General features: G+C 46.6%; 3 protein-coding genes across 4 annotated transcripts; 2 read left to right on the top strand and 1 right to left on the bottom strand.

Moving 5' to 3' along the window:
- Positions 1–366: 366 nt before the first annotated feature.
- On the bottom strand, positions 367–5,352 carry dup (double parked). Its single transcript, XM_017160571.3, has 4 exons — positions 5,211–5,352; positions 4,860–5,143; positions 4,101–4,765; positions 367–2,148 (listed from the first exon to the last, which is right to left on the bottom strand). The coding sequence occupies exons 2-4, from the start codon at positions 4,938–4,940 to the stop codon at positions 690–692; spliced, it is 2,205 nt and encodes a 734-aa protein (XP_017016060.2). The 5' UTR covers positions 4,941–5,143; positions 5,211–5,352; the 3' UTR covers positions 367–689.
- SRPK (SR splicing factor protein kinase) lies at positions 5,263–10,463 on the top strand. 2 transcript variants are annotated; one of them, XM_017160558.3, is made up of 5 exons: positions 5,263–5,403; positions 5,979–6,115; positions 6,404–6,972; positions 8,313–9,272; positions 9,529–10,463. In XM_017160558.3, the coding sequence occupies exons 3-5, from the start codon at positions 6,468–6,470 to the stop codon at positions 10,461–10,463; spliced, it is 2,400 nt and encodes a 799-aa protein (XP_017016047.2). In that variant the 5' UTR covers positions 5,263–5,403; positions 5,979–6,115; positions 6,404–6,467. The 2 variants fall into 2 exon arrangements, with proteins under 2 accessions (XP_017016047.2, XP_070069386.1); XM_070213285.1 differs by lacking the exons at positions 5,263–5,403; positions 5,979–6,115; positions 6,404–6,972 and adding an exon at positions 8,154–8,220.
- Positions 10,464–10,469: 6 nt separating this feature from the next.
- Positions 10,470–12,907, top strand: LOC108070199 (uncharacterized). Its single transcript, XM_017160584.3, has one exon. The coding sequence runs from the start codon at positions 10,470–10,472 to the stop codon at positions 10,926–10,928; it is 459 nt and encodes a 152-aa protein (XP_017016073.2). The 3' UTR covers positions 10,929–12,907.
- The last annotated feature ends 245 nt before the right edge of the window (positions 12,908–13,152 follow it).

Raw genomic sequence — 13,152 nt, forward strand, 5'->3', positions numbered from 1 at the left:
ACTCCTTTCACTGAATAGTTTACTCACCAATAATTTCATGCTGATTTAAATTTATGAACTAAAGTAAATTTCGAAGACTTCATAGCTCTTTTATACCCAATCTTTATGGCGCATGCGACGACATCAGAGATTCTCAAAATCCCTCATTAAATGATGTATTCGCTGAAAAAATTTTAATCTCATCTGAAATCGTTTTCAAGAATTTCGTTGACATTATCTTTCTTGAAAACTATTAAAACCTATTAAATAGTAAGACAAAATTCCCATTTAACAATAAATCAAAAAATATAACTCAAATTAAGAAATCATTTCCCCATAGCGAGAAAGCTCCTAACTCAAAACAAACTTAAATGTGAAAATAACTAATTTCCAGCAAAAATATTTATTTATTCAACGTGGTACAACATGAAAAATGATCTTAGGCCTACTAAATATGAATGTATAAACGCTTGGTCCAAAGAGTATAGTAATAATGATTGCGTGGGTAAATGTGATGAATCCAATTCTGGTTGTCAAGGTGTTTGGTCGGTGTAGAAATGTCAGAAGGGTTGGAACACAAGGAGCTTAGCCTAATCCTTTTGTTTTTCTTTTTTTTTAATATATTGGCTAGCTAGTTAAACAAGTACTTAAAGATATGTCTGGATGTAGCCACAGGGTCATTGCTCGACGGGGTCCCGCGTCCTCCTGGTTCAATTGCTCTTGGCGTTCGCCACGCTCTCCAGCTTCTCGATGATCTTGTTCATGTCCATATCCTTGGCGACCTTGAGGTACATGGTCTTGCGCACCTCGTGGAAGGATGCCCAGCTGGGCAGCTCCTTGGCGAGCAGCTTCAGATGGGCCTCGATATCCTGCGGCGTGAGGTTGGCCCGGAAGCTGTTCTGGATCTTCTTGATGATCACTTCCAGGGTGAGCACGCCCTTGCGCTCGGTGACAAAGACGTTGCGCAGGTGTCTGGCCAACTCGGGCAGGCGTGAGTACTTGGTGGCCTCCTGGTCCTGCGAGGGTCGCCGGGTCATCGCCTCCAAGGCCTTGGCCGCCTGCTTGGCGCGGATTTTCTCGATCAGCGACTTGGGCAGGCCCTTCAGTAGATTGGAACTGGCATCCGGTGGAGCGGTGCACTCCTTCACCGTCGGCTTGGCAGTGGCAATCTCTGGTAATCTTGTTATGCCAGGCATCTCCTCCTTTGCCTGCGTTCCCGTGCTTTTCTTGCTTTCCTCTCCTGGTGGCTGCTGCTCCTCCTCTGCCTTTTTACTGCCTGTAGCCGCAGACTGCTTGTCCGCCTCCAACTTGGCCTCATAGCGATCCATTGCCCGCTCCATGGGCGTGGCGCAGTTGAAGAGATTTCGAGCCGTGGAGAGAATATCCTTGGCCGAGGAGTACTTCTCCACATTCGGCGGCTGGGGCAGCGGGGCCAGCTCCACCTCGGGGCAGCTCTCCAGATCGAACTGCGGATGCCAGCGGGTCAGCGCCTTCTCGATGATGATCGGTGGGTCCTGGGAGCGCAGGAATTGGTCGTGCGCCCGCATCACCCGATCGAGTAGAAGGCTCTGGAAGCGCTGCATGCGCGCCGTCATGACGTGTGGATTCATGGACGTCGACTGGGCCGACGCGAGCACATCGTCCTCGTCGATCTTGCGCTGCGGCTTCTCCAACTGCTGCTGCTCGGGCAGGGGCTCCACATTGGGGCTGATGATCAGCTGGAAGTAGTCCGCCTTGGACACGGAGCCAAAGTTGCGCATCTTCATCTGGCTGAAGATAAAGGCCTCCGGATAGATGTGCCTGATCTGGGCCAAGTGCGTTTCCGTGAAGTTCTTGCGCAGCATGCGTTGCACTGCGGGCTTCAGCTTCTTGTAGGTGATGGTCTCCTTGCGATTGTGGAACATGGCCACCACGGAGTCGAGGCCCTTGAAGACGTCCAGCAAGTGACGGTACTTGTACGGTAACGGGAGCTGGCCGGCACGGCTGCTCTCCACCAAACTGGCGTAGCGCTTGTAGGCCGGAACCTCGACCAACTTGACCGGAGATCCATTCTTGGCCGGACTGAAGAGCAGGCGCTTCGAGACGTCCGTGTGGCGCGGCGACATGAGCTCATGTTTGTCCGGTGTGGGTGGCGGCAGTTTTGTGGGCGTCTTAAAGGTCTTCAAGGGACTGAATGGGAAAATAAAGGAAAGCCATAAGTAATCTGGGTCATGATTAAACTGTAAAACTATTATTTTACAATTCAACATTATTTGTATAACATAGTTAAGAAGTATTTCTAATAACTATCTTTATATTTATATAGAATTCCGCTAGCAGTAACCGTAAATAATAATTATTTATTTGATACAAAAGCAAATAAAATTCAAAGATTATATTTTGACTTTATTTAAATCATAAACAAAATAATTATAATTTATTGGTTGTTTTTTTTTTCAGCTCAAAATACAACACAAGCTAGATTAATGTTTTTTTTTATGGAATTTTTAAAAATATATGAACTTATTAAGCGGAAAATAAATAATCATTCTTTTATGACTGATTTCTTTTGCTCTCAATATGCATAATTATTAATTGAGTAATTAACACATCATGATTACGGTCTCTGATTTCTACGGAGTTAAGATCTTTTTGTAAGTAATTATAATTGTTCTTTTAAAACCATTTACAAGTTATTAGAAAGTCTAATTTAAAAAAAAAAAAAACAAAAACAAATAAAGCCATAAAATTAAAAAAAAAAGCTAAAGTTTGTACAGAATAGTTCATATGTATATTGAGATCATTGCTGTTTGGACTCCTAGCTGTAAATTTCATTTCAAGTATTATACATATGTGAAAAACCAAAACAAGCGTTGAAGTCCTGTTTTATCAAACCGGTTTTTCTAAGGAAAAGGGAAATCGCCTGCCCATTCCTATTCGAATATAGTTCCTATTTGGTGCTCGGGACGTTCCTTCAAGAAAACCGTTACGAAAAAGGTTGCTACCTGAACCGAGGACCCAAAATACAAACAATTATACACATTCCCATGCAGTACAGCAGTTAAGATCCTTATTTTCCGAGAGAGAAAGAGCGAGAAAGCAACCCCCGAATGCGGGCGGAAAACAGGCATTTTCAAAAGGGAAGGTCAGGCAAGATTGTAACGTCTGCGAAGGGTAAACACATAGTGCATAGCGATACACATAGCGATACTCATGGGGAGGGTCAGTCAGTTGAGTATTTCTGCATGTTGTACAGACGTCACGAATCAGCAGCAAAATCTATATATATATATATATGCATATAGCAAAGCCAAAGCCAAGCCATCGGTGACTGATACTCTTGGGCGGTAAATATGCACACTCAGCAGACGAGCGCTTGAATAACCCGGAGACCCGGAGAGCGACCTCGATTGCAGCAGAACTGCTTCTTGGCAGCAACTGCTGGCCTTTCGCTAAATGATGTTACCCGGTTTTTTTCATAGTCCACACACTCCGCACTCGGTGGTTTGTTTATGCCGATTCTAGGCCACCAGCCAGCCAATCCGAAATTGTTGTGGCAGGCACATATCTTGAGCTTCTTATAAAGCACATATCCATGATTTACATGCCTGCTTCTGTTCAAAAATAGGTACGATCATTAAAAGTGTGAAGGATTCTATGTGGGATATGATAGCTTTGGGAATATAATCCATATTCTATGAGAATTGATCATCTATAACCATCATCAACTGTCAAGTGTCAATGATAAAATCTTTATCTCAGATATGAAATTTCCTGAAGGATCTTAAAATGATATGAAACACAAAGATTAAAGATTACTGCAAATCGAACTATTTTCTAAAGTATAGAGGCATAATTTTTTAAAATCATCTAAATCAACTTGAAATATCGGTGATAAAATATTTATCACAGAAAAGTAATAACCTGAATGGTCTTAAAATGATATGAAACACAAAGATCCAACAATAATATAAATAATAATTACTGCAAATCGAACTATTTTTTAAAGTATAGAAGGCATAATTTAAAATCTGTTTGATACTTCTCTAATAGTACTAGGATAATAAATATTTTACTGAATGTATCTCAATTTTAAATGTTGATAGGATATTCTAGAAACCTAAATATAACTATAATCTCACCTTGTCAGCACCTCCAGTTCGATGGTGTCGAACTCCTTGAGCTGCACGCTCATCTTGTTCTTGGAGGGCGAGGGGCCGGCCTCCCGGAGCTTCCTATTGCGCTCCTCCTGCTCCTTGCGCTTCTGCTCCAAGGCAGCCTTCCTGGCCAGCACCGCCTTCAGTTCCTGCAGCTTGGCGCTGCGCGACACCTTCGTTTTCACCTCGTCGAAGGTTAGCTGGCGTCGCAGATCCACGCCGCCCGCCTTGATGGGCGAGGCGTCCTTGAGGATCTGCTTGGTGGGCGTACGCAGGCCGCGCTGCACATTGTCTGCATTCTGCTGGCTGGTAATGGTGAAGTTTAGCTTGGGTGTTTGCTCCGATAGCTGCTGCTGCTGCTGCAGCTCCTCCTCGTCCAGCTTGCTGGACTGGGCCTGTTTGCGGGGCGACAGGGTGCCCTTCTTGATGAACTGCACCAGCTTGGGCTGCTTGACGGGGGCCGGAGTCTTCTTCTTGCCGCTCTCCTGGGCGGCGGTCACAATCAGGCGGGCGGCAGTGCGTCCGGATCGGGTGCGCACGCCGCTGGCCATGGCCTTTAGGTTATCCATATCCGTGGTCTCCGCATCCTGGCCGCCCGCCGGCAGCTGTGAGGGGGCGGGGGCGATTGTCTCCGCGGGTTCCGCCAGACGCTGTGGAAAAGGAAGGGCATTTTTAAGATGGCTGCGCACTGGCAGATACTTTTGTATCTCATGGGATGGATCGTTTCTGGGAGGGATCTCTTACCCGGTTCTTCAAGCTGGTGGCATCGTCCAAGGCGGCGCGTTTGCGGTTGGTGAAGAATGCAGCTACCGATGGCTGGGCCATTTTGTTTGTGTTTATTTATTCCTAATTGCAACTGCAGGGGTGTGAAATTATTGCTTCTCCCTCTTGCTGTGTAATAAGCACACGTATGGGTTATTAATCACTAGTCTGGGTCACTTAATTTTCGGGTCACCACGTCGTGGCAGCGGACTGCTCGGATTACAACTGGCCACGATTTTTCACCGAATGCAGTTTCCCTCCAAAAACTAAAATTGCGCCAAAACGCTTCGAGTGTTACGTTGCGTTACGTTACGTTACTTTTACAATACTCACCAATCAGCTGTTTGGCTGCGGCGCCTTGCAACACTGCTCGCTTTCAGGGTTGCTTTTTCCGTAGCAGTTTTTTCCACTTGCGGATTTTTCGTTGTGCGCGTGTTTTTCACTCGTTTTAGCTGCATTTGCGGCCGCTGCAACGCCGGCGAACCGAGATGATAAGGGGCTAGTCCGCGGTGACTTGCGAAGCCAGGTAAGTCGAGATGAAATGCATTTTTGGGAGCCCTAAACGCTGCGCAAAAATTCCAAGCAATTTGGGTACTAGTGAGTGCGAGCGAGACGCCGCCAGCTGGCTGCAGCGTGCGAGCGGGACAGGCGAACGTGGATACGTAGTGCGTTTACGTTACGTTTTTGTCAATGCTATTTTCGTTGGTTCGAGTCCGCGCTGAAGAGACCTTGTTTTTAGTGATGCTCTCTCTAGCTACTTTTTAGCTATTTCTAGCTTTTTTTAAGGGTTATAAATACTTTACTTGAAAGTAATATTTTTATGAAAATAACTTAATATTATTGTAATCATTTTGTACAACATATTAACATGTCATATTGCACAAAATTCCCAATTAGTTTAAAAAATGTCTATAGAATTATGAAAATGGTAACATAAAAAAAGGTTTTTTTAAATACTTTTATAAAGAGGCTTATAAAATTTTAGTTTTTTATTTAGTAGGAAATAAAGAAAAAATACACTTAATTAAATTTTATTTTTTAATTAAAATATCAAAAATTGGCTATTTTTACGCGGCATCACTGACTCCATGTTCTTCACAGTCTTTTCCAGAGCCCGATGGTATTTTGCGACGTTCGCGCTGCGGTCACTCTGGGCGTTTAGCGAAGATTTTTTGTGCTAATTTTGTGCAGAAATCGAAGCAGCAGCCGTGTTAATTGGGAGCCAGTGGGAGCCCGAGGCAAGTAGACAATTAGCTCGAGTTGGCCGATAAGTGTTTTCTGTAAAGCGGCCTAAAGAAAACTGGCCGAGAAAAACAGCGAAAAACAGAGGGGAAGAAACAACAAAAGCAAGAAAAACAGCGAGACAAGCGTGAACCTCGAACATTGCCTTATTGAGATTTGTGCACGTTGTCTGTTCTGTTTCTCTTCTTCTCCTCTCCCATTTGCTTTTATACTTCTGTTTTATCAAACCCTCCCCTAACCACTTTTATTCTGCTCTCCCTCCCCCACCCCGTTCGCCACAACAGCTGTTACACCTGGCGGAAATAGAGGGCATAATCGAGTAAAATAGAAGCCAAAAGCAACAGCGAAATGAACAAGGCTGACGTCAACCGCCGTGTTTTGGCCATTCAGGCGAAGAAGAAGCGGCATAAGAACAACAAGAAGCGGGGCAAGCAGAACGGCCAGCAGGATCCTCAATCGAATCCCGGCCAGAATCAGAATCCCAACTCGAACCCCAATTCGCAACCCAATCGGAGCAGCGAGAACTTGCAGGCACCGGATAATGCTAATAATAGCCACTTGGATGCGCCCATTTTGGCCACCGCAACGGCAACGGCCTCCACATCCAGCGGGGGATCCGGATCAGGCGGCACTCCCGACCAATATCAGCCAACCCAGCAGCAAACGCAACCCAAGACCAAGTCGAAGTCATCCAACGCGCAGAAGGAGCACCTGCAGCAGCAGCAGCCACCGCGGAGCAGCTCCAACGAGTCCTACGAATCCGAGCTGAACAGCGAGAACGAGGAGCAGGAGCTGAAGGAGGACTACTGCAAGGGTGGCTACCACCCCGTCAACATCGGTGACCTCTTTCAGGGTAAGGCACCTGTTAGCACCCCCCACATATTGGCCTTTTTCCACCCGAAACCGAAATCGAAAAAACCAGCAACAACAACAGGTTGCCCAGATAAATCGAACGCACAGCGGGTGGCTTTCCAGACCTCCGCCCCTTTTTTTTTGGGGCAAGGGTTGTTTTTCTGCCTCGTGTTGTGGCGACGACAACAATAGTAGCAGGGGGCGGGATGTGTCACCTCCAAACGTTGTCGCCCGGAACTCTACCCCCTTTGCTTGCATGTCGTTGCCAATATCCATTTTACAAGCGCCAGCTGCCAGATCCGCTTTCGCTGCAGCTTTTGGCGAAGGAAAATCCGAGCAATCACTAACCTGCGATAAGGGAGTGAGAGCCTGATAACAAACAAGCCAAACAAGCTACACAAAATCCACTGATAGTGCTGCATATTATGACATGAATCGACCAGGTTTCCCACTCTCTGGGTCTTCTTTGTAATCCAAGCGGATTAATAACAAGGAATGTTTATTAATAGAAACCTAATAGGTTTATAATATTTCATAGAAGAATGGAAAAGAGTAGGAGGATTATAAATACTTTTTATTTACTGCTATGAGTAATATTTCACGCTCTTAAAGTTGCCAGAAAATTCGAATTATCATGCGTTTCATAAAAATTCCACAAGAGTTTGCTTTACAATAAGTTTAAGTTACTTATTCAACGGCTCATACGCTATGATTGACTCAAATTATGATGGAACCTTAAACGCAATTATGTAGAAGGGCATCTAAGCAATTTTTTGGCATAGGTTTTATTACAATTGAGCGCAGATATCTTAAATTGAAACATTAAATGTTGCTACATTTTTTCAAATCTGCTATTAATCTTCAAACACAAACTTTTATTTTGATATAAACACACTCTAGATTGAGTAGGATTAATTCTAAGCTTAGGCAGCCTCTAAATTTTGTTAGAAATCAAAAATGTAACCTTTTGTGGAAACTTTAAGCCAACAGATTTTAATTGCGTTATGATAGGAGCAGCATGTCCAGCATTTTTCGGTCCCTTTCAGGCCTTTAGGCGGCGCATCCGAAGTTACCCCCTGCAAAAATATTGCACTCGACTGCAACTCGCAGTCAGATTTTAATTGAATTTAAGCGAGGTTCCCTCTCGCGGTTGGCTAGTCGCTGGGTCAGTCGTGATGCGACAGTGATGCGATTAAAATGGATTTATTGCCATCCGAGGCGAACATTTGTGATTTCATTTTCCTAAGTGGTTCTGTGTGGCTCCTCCCCCAAAAAAAACCCTTGAACTTTGCCCCTTGACGAGGAGAGTAGCACGAGATTAATGCAATTTTTGCTCCGCAGGTCGCTACCACGTCATCCGAAAACTGGGCTGGGGCCACTTCTCCACCGTCTGGCTGTGCTGGGATCTGCAGGAGAAGAGCTATGTGGCCATCAAGATTGTCAAGTCGGCGCCGCACTTTGCCGAGACAGCCAAGGACGAGATCAAGATACTCAGGACAGTGCGCGAGACGGATCCATCGAATCCACGCCGCCAGAAGACCGTCCAGATGCTGGACGACTTCAAGATCACCGGCGTAAACGGCACCCATATTTGCATGGTCTTCGAGGTGCTGGGCGACAATCTACTGAAGCTCATCCGCAAGTCCAACTACCGCGGCATTCCGCTGGGCAACGTGAAGACCATCACCCGCCAGGTGCTGGAGGGTCTGGACTATCTGCACACCTGCTGCAAGATCATCCACACGGACATCAAGCCCGAGAATGTACTACTCTGCGTGGACGAGCCGCATGTCCGTTCGCTGGCCACCGAAGCCACCCAGCTGTACTGCATGAACTCCAAGATGTATCCATCGCTGGTGAGCAGGGCGCCCAAGGAGTATCGCGAGCCGCCCATAACTGGCAAAATGAGCAAGAACCGAAAGAAGAAGCTCAAGAAGAAGGCCAAGAAGCGCATGGAGCTGTTCAAGAAGCAGCGGGACTACCTGGAACAGGCGGGCGGCCAGCCGGGCGAGGGACCGGGCCAGGATGCTGGTGAGGATCAGACAGACTTTGGCGTCAATCACAATGAGGTGCAGAACGGCGATGCTGGCATTTCCGATGGCGATGAGTACTTTGAGGTGAAGCAGGAGCCGGAAGACAATGATGACGACGACGAGGAGGAGGTAGCTGCTGAGCAGCCAGTACGTAAAGAGCGACACGAGCGCAAGGAGCGTCCGGAGCGCAAGGAGCAGGCACAGCAGCAGGAGCCACTGGCCGAGGGCGCTGACAAAGCCAAAAAGAAGAAGAAAAAGAAGAACAAAAGTGAGTGGAAATTAACTAGAACTAGTCGAAAGGGAATACACATATGTTTAGCCATGTTACTAGTTTTACAACCGCAAAATATGCATGAAAAAGTAGTGCGGCAGTTGTTCTTGTGGCAATAATACCACCAAAGTCAATTCTTAGAAAAAGTAGAATTAATTATACAAGTTTCAAGTTTTATTTAATACTTATTGTGCTTCTCTATTTTATTGTAATAATTATTTCTCTAATGCCAATTTTAAATTGTTTTATTCAGATAAATCCAACCAGCCCCAAGCTCAGCAGCCTCCACAACTGGAGAACTCTACGAGCAGCGGCGACAGCAGCAGCGCCCTCAAGAGTCACCAGACCAATGGAAGCAGTAGCATTAGCAACAGCAACACCAACAGCAACTCGAGCGGCACTTTGAAAGGACAATCAAACGGCAAGAAGATGCCGTTGCGGCCCAAGCAGGAGAAACAATTAGAGAAGCAACAGCAGCAGCAGCAGCAGCAGTCATCGAATCAGCAGCTGAACAACAACAACTCTAGTTCGAAGCCCAACTCGAACAGCAATTCGAAAATCTCAAGCGGCTCCGTTGAGAACTCATCGTCGGCCACCAATGGACCGTATTCGGAGCCCATGCTGCCACCGCCTCCGCCGCCACCGCAATCGAAGCACAGGGCACGACGGGATCCGGCGCTGGAGGAGTGCAGCGTGTACGTAAAGATCGCAGATCTGGGCAACGCTTGCTGGGTGGACCGCCACTTCACCGAGGACATACAGACGCGTCAGTACCGCTCGCTGGAAGTGATTCTCGGTTCCGGCTACGACACCTCGGCGGACATTTGGAGCACTGCATGCATGGTGTTCGAGCTGGCCACCGGCGACTACCTGTTCGAGCCGCACTCCGGCGATACCTACTCCCGCGACGAGGACCATTTGGCCCACATCATCGAGCTGCTGGGTCCCATACCGCGACACATTGTGTTCCGCGGCACCTACGCCCAGCAGTCGTTTAACCGCGGCGGCGAGCTGCGCAACATCACTGGCCTCAAGCCCTGGGGCCTGATGGACGTTCTGCTGGAGAAGTACGAGTGGTCGCAGGGCGAGGCGGAGTCTTTCGCTTCGTTCCTCAAGCCCATGCTGGAATTCGATCCGGCCAAGCGGGCCACCGCCGCGGAGTGTCTGCAGCACCCGTGGCTTAGATAAGATACGATGCAGCCTGGTTGTTGGCTGCGTGCCACCCAGCCAGCAACAGCAGATGGAGCAGCGGGAGCAGGAGCAGGAGTAGGAGCAGGAGTAATTGGCGGGGGCTATGTGGAATCTTCGGCATCGGTGGCTACTTTGGCTTCCATCTCATCAATTGCTTCCACATCGGCGGCAGCGAGGGCGGCGCTAAAGGCGCGTCCCTATCTGGTTGCACCCTTTGTGACCACAGCCTCAGCACCACCCACACCACAGCCCCACGTGTCCATTTCCACGAGCACGGCCCGCACAGCGCCAGCCACGCCCACACGTCGCCGCATCGCCCCCGAAGAGGATCTGGATTTGGTGGAGGACTTTGATGTGGCACTCGCTCAGATGGAGATGGAGCCGCAGACGCATGCCAAGAGCAAGTCGCAGCGATTCTTCTGGCGCAAGGCGCTGCGGCGCGTCTTCCAGCGCCGCAAGTGACGGCGTCGCCGGCAGGACCTGCCCAGCTGGCATCGTCCCGCCCGTCGCTGTCGTCGCCGCAACCTGGCCGAGCGGGTGAGGCGCATCTGCGCCTGCTGTGCCTACGGCCAGGTCCTGCTGCGCGCAGCCCGCGTGGCCCTGCTCAGCTGCATCCGCTGGCGAACCCGTGGCAACATACGCAACAACAACTTTTACTTCAGCAACCACTAGAGCATCAGCATCAGCATAAGCATCAGCAGAATATGCCAGCCAGTTTAGCAAACCGCAGCAGTCGCTAATCTCCGTGCTCCAGCTAACTCGAGTTACGTTTAAAGTTAATGAATAACCATTCGATTTAGTTTTACACACACACACGCCAGCGCTTAATTTATTTCCTGTCTTTTACATCGACAATTAGACTATTTTTTGTTGCTACATATGAAATTATAAATTGTATTACCGCCTACACGAACACTTCCCCACGAATCCTGTACATAGGGTCGATAGTGCTCGATCCCATTATTCAGTTTAAAGGTTTTGAAGCGACGCATAAGAGAGCGAAAGTAAAGCGATAGCATATATCTGTTACTGTACATTTAGCCCAGAGGCGAATCGGCAAATACACATTTATATAGCGTACCATAGTTAAATGAACTGGAGTCGATCCATCGACCGGTGTCTCACTCGCTCGATCGTCGTTTCGACGGGCCTGTGAGGCATCGCAGCTGGATTTTTATTAGCATATGTAAATGTACATGGATGCAGAAACTTGAGCTGAACATAACAATAATGAGAACGTAGTTAATTAGTTTATCCTCGGCTTAGTGATCGACGTGAACAATTTGAAATGGCATTAGTAACCATTAAAAACGTAACGTAACCTGAAATAGAAAAGCGAACGCACTACCAGCAACAACCACAAGTGAAACGAATCCTTATCCCCAAATCGGAACTAATAAGCATACAAATATAATTAAAAGTAGCCGCCACTAACAAAAGTATTGTTCAACATTAAATACTAGCGCAAAAATAATTGCAGCTTTATCGGATAGACAAATATTCAAGACACAGAAACACTAAACACTGAAATTTGGCACATTTATCAATACTAGAGCCACACAAAATTTATGGAATCTTTATCAACCACTCTTAAAACACACGAGCATATACCTAGAGGCCACTTTATTTAAGGCTAGGAGCTAAAGCGATTTTTTCAATAGATACGATTCGACCCGGAGCGGTAGTTAAGCTAAAGCGAGGGATTATCAGAAATGCGAAGATGGCAGGGGATGTGTGCATAACTGACTATTGACTATATACGAGTACGTACACACATATATATGGATAAGTGGCCTTATTAATTCGGTTCTCCGCACCACAACACCACGCACCACCACAGAACACAAAACCGCACGCACCCAAAGCAAATTAAACCGCAAACGATACTAACCAGTCCCCCAGCCAATCTGAGAAAGCTATTGCGCGAACTAAGAAGTTAATGAATTAGGTATGAATATTATCGTAACTTGAGCAGACATTATTGTAACTAGACAGCCTAGCCAGCTAGCAAGCAGATATCAATCTAAAATTAAACTAAATTAAATGTCCAAGTTGAAGGAGAATTAAAGAATGAGACGGTTCTTAGTAGAGTAACCTGCAGTCGATCTTCGATGTTGTCATCAAGTTAATCATAACATAAATGCAAATTCAACACTCTTCGGCTGGCCGATGTTTCGAAAATACTACGCATATACTCTTTGAAAACCGCCAAGGCTTCCTAGCGAAGCGACTTAACTTGGCATCGCAAGTGGAAAATCCAGCGCAGATGACCGCTTCTAAATGAATTTCGAACCGGAATCAGGAACCCAGCTGCCGAATTGCAATTCCAGTATGTTCTCACGCTTTCAAAGAGTATAATTATGAATTATACGGTACGATACATAATTTATTGATGTAGTTATAAACAAAATAAACAACAAATTACACAAATTGGAAAACAATCGACACTGTTTCTTTTTTATGGTCTACGAGAGTTTGTGTATGTGAACAAGCAGCCGAGAAAATCTATCTATCTTTTGGCCATAAATTTCCGCCAGCTTACAGGACAAGCAAAGGATTCGGATAGAGAGACGGCTATGCTGGCGATTTATGGTCACATAAAATGCACAAAAGCTTTGAAGTCCTCAATGAATGGTTTAAACGAGGGGTGACCTTCGACTGGCACACATTAATTCCGTGTTATATC

The sequence above is a fragment of the Drosophila takahashii genome, chromosome 2R (genome assembly GCF_030179915.1).
Source record: "Drosophila takahashii strain IR98-3 E-12201 chromosome 2R, DtakHiC1v2, whole genome shotgun sequence".
Lineage (NCBI taxonomy): Eukaryota > Metazoa > Arthropoda > Insecta > Diptera > Drosophilidae > Drosophila > Drosophila takahashii.

Bases quoted from the DNA above. Each gene is read 5' to 3' on its own strand.
- dup (XM_017160571.3), bottom strand. From the start codon at position 4,940: ATGGCCCAGCCATCGGTAGCTGCATTCTTCACCAACCGCAAACGCGCC. The intron at 4,766-4,859 runs GTAAGAGATCCC...CCTTTTCCACAG, and splicing joins CCACCAGCTTGAAGAACCGG to CGTCTGGCGGAACCCGCGGA. The intron at 2,149-4,100 runs GTGAGATTATAG...TTTCCCATTCAG, and splicing joins GAACTGGAGGTGCTGACAAG to TCCCTTGAAGACCTTTAAGA.
- SRPK (XM_017160558.3), top strand. From the start codon at position 6,468: ATGAACAAGGCTGACGTCAACCGCCGTGTTTTGGCCATTCAGGCGAAG. The intron at 6,973-8,312 runs GTAAGGCACCTG...TTTGCTCCGCAG, and splicing joins CATCGGTGACCTCTTTCAGG to GTCGCTACCACGTCATCCGA. The intron at 9,273-9,528 runs GTGAGTGGAAAT...TGTTTTATTCAG, and splicing joins GAAGAAAAAGAAGAACAAAA to ATAAATCCAACCAGCCCCAA.
- LOC108070199 (XM_017160584.3), top strand. From the start codon at position 10,470: ATGCAGCCTGGTTGTTGGCTGCGTGCCACCCAGCCAGCAACAGCAGAT.